General features: G+C 50.5%; 1 protein-coding gene across 2 annotated transcripts in view; it reads left to right on the top strand.

Moving 5' to 3' along the window:
- Nucleotides 1-290: 290 nt before the first annotated feature.
- Nucleotides 291-8,883, top strand: part of prkcea (protein kinase C, epsilon a) — a 64,163-nt gene continuing 55,570 nt past the window's right edge. For both annotated transcript variants that reach the window (XR_013965801.1, XM_080789805.1), the window contains exon 1: nt 291-1,872. Coding sequence is in view for 1 of the 2 variants with exons in the window: in XM_080789805.1 (XP_080645931.1) it covers nt 1,519-1,872 (354 nt within the window). In the remaining variant the exon portion in view is untranslated. The remainder of the gene's footprint in view (nt 1,873-8,883) is intronic.

An 8,883-nucleotide genomic window follows, 5' to 3' on the forward strand; every position in this document is an offset into this window, starting at 1 on the left:
CACGGCACAAACAGTCAAACACACCTCTTCCATCCTCACGCACGCGCGCGCGCGCACACACACACACACACACACACACACACACACACACACACACTCCCCCATCCGGCGCAAGGGGGCGGGCGAAGCGTTCTGAGTTCTGACGCGTTTTGCGCATTTCCTGAAAGCTTGCGCTGCTCTCAACCCTCAACTCACACACACAGATTGAGGGGAGGGGAGAGAGAGATAGAGAGAGAGAGAGAGAGAGAGAGAGAGAGAGAGAGAGAGAGAGAGGGAACGGGAAACGGGGAACGCGCGCAGCAGCAGCAGCGAGAGAGAGAGGAAAGGAAGATAGAGAGAGAGAGAGAGGGAGGGAGAAAAAAAAACCAAAACACTAACGGCAGCAACACTATGCATTATTCGGGCTGTACGTGAAGTCCCCCGGGACCGCATTGGTGGTGGAAAGACGCATTCCGTCCCGACTCGAGTGGACAAAAACATCGCGGGTATTTATATTTTGTACCTAAAGTGAGGAGATTATCCCAGAAGAAGCCCAGCCAGCCAGCCAGCCCAGCCGAGGAGGAGCACAGCACAGCGGCGGAGCCCGGATGGCAAGGCGCGGCCGCTCTCTGTCTCTCTGACCCGGGGAGAGACACACATACTCGGGGGGGATCACTCCTCTCTCCTCCCTCTCTCTGTCTCCCCCACCCCGGTGATCAGATGATCCTATAGTCACCGTCACCACCGGAGCTCCGGAGCACCACCACAACCACCACAGCACACACACATTATATTGTGTGTTTATTTTTTATTTTTTTATTCTGTTTATTCGTTGCGATTCATCATCATAAAATAACCCCCAGCCTCGTTTGCTTATTTGTTTCCGCGGAAACAGGAGGAGGAGGATTGTCTCGTCGCACGGTCCACGGAGCTGACTGACTGTAAACAAACAAAACATCCTCCCAGACGAGACCCCGAACCCGCTTGATATTTAGGGGCGGGTTGGACCGTTGGAGCTGCCTTCAACACACTGACTGGGCTGGGCACAGAGTCTCCTCGTGTGTCTGTCTGTGTTGTGTTGAATGCTTTGAAGCTAGAATATATTGCTGCTGTTTTTTTGTTTGTTGGTATACTGTTGTACTAAAGGGTGTTCAACAGCTGTGTGTGCGTGTGTGCGCGCGTGCGTGCGTGTGTGTGTGTGTGTGTGTGTGTGCATAACACACACCACCACCACCAGTGTTCTGGTATGGCAGTGTTATTACAGCGAGTGTTCAAGGAGCCAATGGGCATTGTGGAATGTAAGCAGGGCTGTAGCCATCATCATCATCATCATCATCATCTGATGCAGTGAGCGGTGACTCCACCGGGTTCATCCTCACAACCACGTCTGTCTGGGAGACGGAAACACACCGGAGGAGAGGATAGGAGGACCAGGACACACACACGCCCACCTCTACCCCCTCTCTCATCAGCCTCTTTTCAAGACACACACACACAGTCCCACACACTCCTAAAGGACCAGCCTAACCAACCATCACCATGCCCGTGTTCAGCGGCCTGCTGAAGGTGCGCGTGTGCGAGGCGGTGGACCTGAAGCCCACCCCCTGGGCGCTGCGCCACGCCGTGGGCAGCAACAAGTCGGGCGGCTCCTTCCTGCTGGACCCCTACCTGGCGCTCAACCTGGACCAGACGCGGCTGGGCCAGACGGCCACGCGCACCAAGACCAACTCGCCCGCCTGGCACCAGGAGTTCAGCACGGAGGTGAGGGAGGGCCGCAGCCTGGAGCTCAGCGTGTTCCACGACGCGCCCATCGGCTACGACGACTTCGTGGCCAACTGCACCATCCAGCTGGAGGACCTGATGCAGAACGGGACGCGCCACTACGAGGACTGGGTACGTACCAAGTGTGTGTGTGTGTGTGTGTGTGTGTGACTGTGTGTGTGTGTGTGTGTGTGTGTGTGTGTGTGTGTGTAGCAGAGTGGCTTAGAGCCTCTGCCTGATGATGCCTCAAAAGTCTTAATATCTCCCCCCAGTCCAGGGGAGGATATCCCTTTGGTCTAGTGGTTATTAAGATGTTGGACTTTCACGCGGGAGGCCCGGGTTCGAATCCTGGGTGTTACATACGTATGCAGCACGTGCATGTGTGTGTGTGTGCGTGCAGGGATGTACTGTGGTGCTGCTATTAGATGTGGGGGTGTGTGTGTGTGTGTGTGTGTGTGTGCAGCATCTATATTGACACTATGCAGACTGGGTACGTGTGGTTGGCGATGTGTGCGTAATGCGTATGTGTGCAGGGGTGCAGTTACGACTTTCAGAAGTGGGGGTGCACATCTCATCTACTGTACGTTGCTTTCCCCCCCCCTAGTCTACACAGTACACACAGTACGCAACAAGTCTCCTCACCTAAAATAGCAGATCTACAATATGGATGCGAGGGTTTTCAAGTATAGTTCATCAATTATTGGTCACCCCCCAAACCGAAATCCTATTTTTTTTAGGGTGCGCTAGTGGCAACCTCCTCCTCCAACGTCTGGCGTTCACCCGTGACTTCCAAGTCTATGGACTTTTTAAGCTTTGCTTTTATAAGAAGCACCACACAAAACCCAGAACAGTCCTGGAGTACTTGAGGCCGGGTTAACCACTTGAACCCGGGCTTATAGCAGCCCCTATTCTGAGGGGAACACCCTGTAGCAGCCCCTATTCTGAGGGGAACACCCTGTAGCAGCCCCTATTCTGAGGGGAACACCCTGTAGCAGCCCCTATTCTGAGGGGAACACCCTGAACCCGGCCTATTGCAGCCCCTATTCTGAGGGGAACAACCTGCACATTTTGGAGAAGCGGTTTGGTTTAGAGCAAATTGACACTAATTAGCTTGTGGACCCCCATTTGAAAAGACCCCCCCGCCCCCATAAGAGAAGAGTTTTACGACTCTAGCAGAGATTCTCAACCCGTTTCATTTCAAGGACCCCCCCTTGAAATGTTTGACATGAATTAGTCTACAGACCCCCATTTAATGGCATTTATATCTCTGGAACCCCAAATTTATTTAGTTAAAATCAATGTTACAGACCCCTCAGGGTCCATTAGGTTCCAAACTATCATTTAGCATGGGGGGACCCCCTGCTGGGACTCCCTCACTCAAGGACCCCCTGGTGGTCCCCGGACCCCACTTTGGGGAACCACTGGTTTAAAGAGCAGACCAATGAGCCAATGGGTCGTTAAAATGCTTTGGCTCAATCAAGGACACGTCAAAGACAGATGGGAGGACATTTCTCGTTCTTTTGTCAGCATTCAAATAAAAGCCTTTTCCCAGCTGGGGCCACGCTGCATGGATTGGATCTATCGGTGACCTCGCAGTGTTCAACACTCCCCCTGTAGCCTTGAGGCTACTGATGACCTCGTACAGACGCACACACACACGCCTCCTCTTTGGTCAGCACGTGTGTCGTTTACTTATTCAGCCTGGTTTCTTGGGGAAGGGGGCGGGGCGGGGGGGAATTCCTGATAATATGATGATTCCAGTATTATTTATTTGTAGACCTGCTGATTTGGTAAATAATATGCATGCAGTCATGTCATGACTGTGTCACAGTCGTCTGTGTTGCCGCCGGTGCCATCAGAATTTTGGTCAGAAAACGCCAGAGCCATTATCAACATAGTCAGATTCATCACAACGCCATTATGAACTTTGAAAATCTGTGTCTGACCTGTGTGTGTGTGTGTGTGTGTGTGTGTGTGTGTGTGAGAGTGTGTGTGCACGTGTGTGTGTGTGTGTGTTTTGTGTGTGTGTGTGTGTGTGTGCTGTGTCCACACAGTCTGGGCGTGACGCGTGGCACACAGCCGTCTCTTGTTTGCCTCTGTCTAAAGGGCTCTGAGAGACAATTAGTCCTCCTAGTCCCCAAATAAATGCTTGAATATCTGCATGTTTAGCCTCTCTGATGACGCTGGGAGTCGTCGAGTGTGCCCTTGTTTAACTCTGAGAGTGTACAATTGGACCCAGTCAGGGTCCATTTGGTTCCATTTGTCCACTCGGTGGAACAAACTGACTGTCCAACATACAACCATGCAGTCAGTTCTGCACTTTCTTCTCGGCTCTCTCGATTGTGGGAACAACATGTAGGAGGCTTCTTCTCTCTCTGCCTGTTCCTCAGAACCTGATCTCTAAAAGGAACCAGGAACTAAGAATGTATTTGGGAAACTGTTACTTTTGTCAGGAGGCAAATTCGAAAACATCAAAAGAAAATAACACTTCTTCCGCAAGCTAGAAATAATGTCCCGAAGTGGCACGTTTCTACCTTGTAGATCTGCTGCTTTCGTTGCTTTTGTTCGACGCTGCCTGTGATACGATCAAGTAGGGCATTCATTTACGAGAAAAAAACACCCACAAATAATGGGGGGGTCAAATAAAGTTGTCCTTATTGTGCAAATGTAGACGGTGTGCAGGAAGTGTCATTTTATTCATTGTATATTCTTTCACCCGTTATATTGCCACCTGTCCACCACCGCAGAGTACTCTGGGGGGTAGAAGAATCCAGGGTAGGCTCCGGGGGGGATGGCGGTTCTTTGTCGCTGCATCAGTGACTCCTATGGGCTGGTGTGGGGCCTGTTAGTGGGGAATGTTGAACAGGAGGAGTCTAGGGTAGTGGAGGGCAGTGGGAATGTTGAACAGGAGGAGTATAGGGTGGTGGAGGGCAGTGGGAATGTTGAACAGGAGGAGTATAGGGTGGTGGAGTGCAGTGGGAATGTTGAACAGGAGGAGGATAGGGTGGTGGAGGGCAGTGGGAATGTTGAACAGGAGGAGTATAGGGTGGTGGAGGGCAGTGGGAATGTTGAACAGGAGGAGTATAGGGTGGTGGAGGGCAGTGGGAATGTTGAACAGGAGGAGTATAGGGTGGTGGAGGGCAGTGGGAATGTTGAACAGGAGGAGTATAGGGTGGTGGAGGGAGGGCAGTGGGAATGTTGAACAGGAGGAGCATAGGGTGGTGGAGGGAGGGCAGTGGGAATGTTGAACAGGAGGAGGATAGGGTGGTGGAGGGCAGTGGGAATGTTGAACAGGAGGAGTATAGGGTGGTGGAGGGCAGTGGGAATGTTGAACAGGAGGAGTATAGGGTGGTGGAGGGAGGGCAGTGGGAATGTTGAACAGGAGGAGTATAGGGTGGTGGAGGGAGGGCAGTGGGAATGTTGAACAGGAGGAGCATAGGGTGGTGGAGGGAGGGCAGTGGGAATGTTGAACAGGAGGAGGATAGGGTGGTGGAGGGCAGTGGGAATGTTGAACAGGAGGAGTATAGGGTGGTGGAGTGCAGTGGGAATGTTGAACAGGAGGAGTATAGGGTGGTGGAGGGCAGTGGGAATGTTGAACAGGAGGAGTATAGGGTGGTGGAGGGCAGTGGGAATGTTGAACAGGAGGAGTATAGGGTGGTGGAGGGCAGTGGGAATGTTGAACAGGAGGAGTATAGGGTGGTGGAGGGCAGTGGGAATGTTGAACAGGAGGAGTATAGGGTGGTGGAGGGAGGGCAGTGGGAATGTTGAACAGGAGGAGCATAGGGTGGTGGAGGGAGGGCAGTGGGAATGTTGAACAGGAGGAGGATAGGGTGGTGGAGGGCAGTGGGAATGTTGAACGGGAGGAGTCTAGGGTGGTGGAGGGCAGGGGGAATGTTGAACAGGAGGAGGATAGGGTAGTGGAGGGCAGGGGGAATGTTGAACAGGAGGAGTATAGGGTAGTGGAGGGAGGGCAGTGGGAATGTTGAACAGGAGGAGGATAGGGTGGTGGAGGGAGGGCAGTGGGAATGTTGAACAGGAGGAGCATAGGGTGGTGGAGGGCATTGGGAATGTTGGAACAGGAGGAGCAGGGTGGTGGAGGGCAGTGATGTAAATAGGTTTTCAATGTAATGAGTCCCGGGGATGGTCTTTTAGAAATGAGTCCCAGGGACATTTTACGAGTCCCACTTCAACGACGTTAGGATATGCCATTTTTTACAAATTGCAGCATTTAACCCCCATTTCATATGGTTATAAAATGTGGTTATATATTCACATAGAAAACAGAAGAAGAAATGATTATTATAACTAAAGCTATAGCAAAATAAACGGAGAATAAAAAACGGTACAGTAGTGCATCCCGTGGATGCAGAGGTCGTTGTTTTATTGCGTCCCTTAAAGGACCACTTCACCACTTTTCAACCTATCTTCATATAATAGGTCCTCACTAATAATCATGAGAAAAAAGGTGAATTCGTTTTCTACTCGGTCTGTGTCTCATAGGAGGGCTGGAAGACGGTTTCTGAACTGCCCACAGCCCCTCCTATGAGACACAGACTGAGTAGAAAACAATCGTGCCATTTTCTCATGATTATTAGTGAGGACCTATTATATGAAGATAGGTTGAAAAGTGGTGAAGTGGTCCTTTAACACCCCCATCACCCCCACGGCCCTCCGCTGTCCAGTCGCTTATAGTCGCGATGGATTTATTCTTACCTTCCGTTGTTGTCGATCGGCTCTAAAGTGGTTTGGCCACATCCGGAACAACATCCGGTCCGTCGGTAAAAGTGGTCCGTGTTTATAAATCGACTGCGTGGGCGCTATAATGTAATGGATTAAATAACCCCCGGGCAATTAAAGTGTTAACTATATGAACTGCGTTTTGTGATGCAAAATGCACCCTATTTTAATCTCAGGGAGGGGAGGGGGTCGCTCCTCACTGGCAGGTGAGCCAGTGGCGTACCAGAGCAGCAGGGTAGACCCTCCCCCAGAAATATGTGAGGGTCAAGTGGCATAATGACCCAAATGGGAGAAACAAGGAGTAAATGAATAAGGATTGTGTAAATTTATACAAGTGATAATGGAACATATTATATTATATTACTGTAGCAAGACATAACCGGTTTCTGTATATATGAGTCAAGAGGTTTATCCGACCTCAGCTACATGTCCCTGTCCTCCTCATGCACCACTGGTTTACTATTGTTCCCACGATGGAAAAGAACATGCCGTGTGTGTGCGTGTGTGTGTGTGTGTGTGTGTGTGTGTGTGCGCGCGCGAGCGTGAGCGTGTGTGTGTGTGTGTGTGTGTGTGTGTGTGTGTGTGTGTAAATGGAGGCATACTGTAGCCTACATATAGTACTATGTACTTAGTACTGTGTATGGTATGTACAAGTGTTCATACATGTAGATCTATACATATATGTACACTGTACCTGTGTTAGTCTGACTCTGTATATCTAGGCATGATGACACAGACACACACACACACGCCCACACACACACACACACACACACACGTACACACACACGTACACACACACGTACGCAGGCCGCCCAGGGTAAGGTCAGAGTGTATGGATCACCCTGTGCTGATTGACTACAGCCTATTGATCATCAGCCAGGCGGCTTGTCGTCAATACATGTGTGCTCACAGCGGCGCTCGCTCACACAGGCTCCGCCCCCTCCCCCTCCCCCTCTCCCCCTCCCTCTCTGTTCCTGTCGTCCCCAATCCATCCATCCATCCATCCATCCTCCCCTCCTTCTCCCCCCCCCGAACCCCCCGCAACCATTAGCAGAGTTATCACAGTAGTGTTTGTTCACAACATGTACTATTAACCCATTTAGACCTGAGGCCAATTCTACAAATACCTTCTAAATTTGTAGACGTTTTTCTGAAGAAAAAAAACTGACAGTGGTTCTCAAACATTTTCATGTCAAGGACCCCCCAAAAATATATGTAATTGGCCGGCCAAACATATGTTGTTCCACCGACTCCCCCCAGAAGCAATGAAAGAATATAAAAATTTGCGCCCACATTTTCGCGATAAAAATAAATAAATAGCAGCCACACAAAAAAGAAAGGAAAAAAACCCACCAAAATAAAGCAAGAGGGCAGTGTCTTTCCACAGCCTGGGAAACACCACCAACACACAATACTCCAGTGTTTCTTGTGTAGGCCTACTGTGGCGTTGAGTGGCCATTTAATTTGTTTTTATATACGGAATAGCCCTGCAGTAAACATATTAATGGCTTCTGTTTTAAATGTATTCTTGTTCAGAGTGTGCTTGAAGCCTGTCTGGATGATGGGAGCTCTCTTCACAATACTCCACAGTGGCTCATGACTAGAGGGAAATGATATGATGGGTACAAACAAGTATATATTGTTATGTAATGGAAACACAGGGCAAAGTCACAATGACATAGTATACTCTATCTATCTATAAATGTACCACGTCTCTGTACGTCTGTCTGTACGTACGTACGTACGTACGTACGTACGTGTGTACGGCTGTAATGTACGTAACTCGAGAACCGTTCACCACCGGTTGTCCAGAACCGAGACAAAGGGCCCTCTGCCCGGGCCCTGCCCCCAGTGCTCCATATATGGAGCTGGCCTGCAGTTCTGACATCACACTAGCACTCCATATTTGGGCATGCCTGACACAGAACTTCATATGTATAGGAATAAAAGAGACACAGAGAGACAGATTCAGAAAGCTCCATATATGGGCATAAAATAAAAGGGACACAGACAGATGGGTGGAACGGGTATACTCTGACACGGGTACAGCGGGTATCACATAGTCGGGGTGGGGCATGGATGGATCTCCAACTTCCATCGTTTAATACTGACTCGGTGCTCTAAAGCCGGACACAACCGGTCTAGTGCCTTTAGCTATCCCTCCTTCTCTGCCCCCCCCATCCCACCCCCCCCCCCCAACCCCCCTCTTTCTTCTATCCACTGCCAAACCTGAGGGAAGGCAACCTTGGGTGGACCCTCCCCCCCCTCTCTCTCCCTCCCTCTCCCTTCATCACTTTGTCTCCATCATCTCTCCTTTTTCTACCTCTCCCTCCCTCCCTCCCTCCCTCCCTCCACCCATAAACCCCCCCGCCCGTCTGTCCATCTGTCCGTTACCTCCCTTCC

Source organism: Protomyctophum bolini (genome assembly GCF_963924005.1).
Source record: "Protomyctophum bolini genome assembly, chromosome: 18".
Lineage (NCBI taxonomy): Eukaryota > Metazoa > Chordata > Actinopteri > Myctophiformes > Myctophidae > Protomyctophum > Protomyctophum bolini.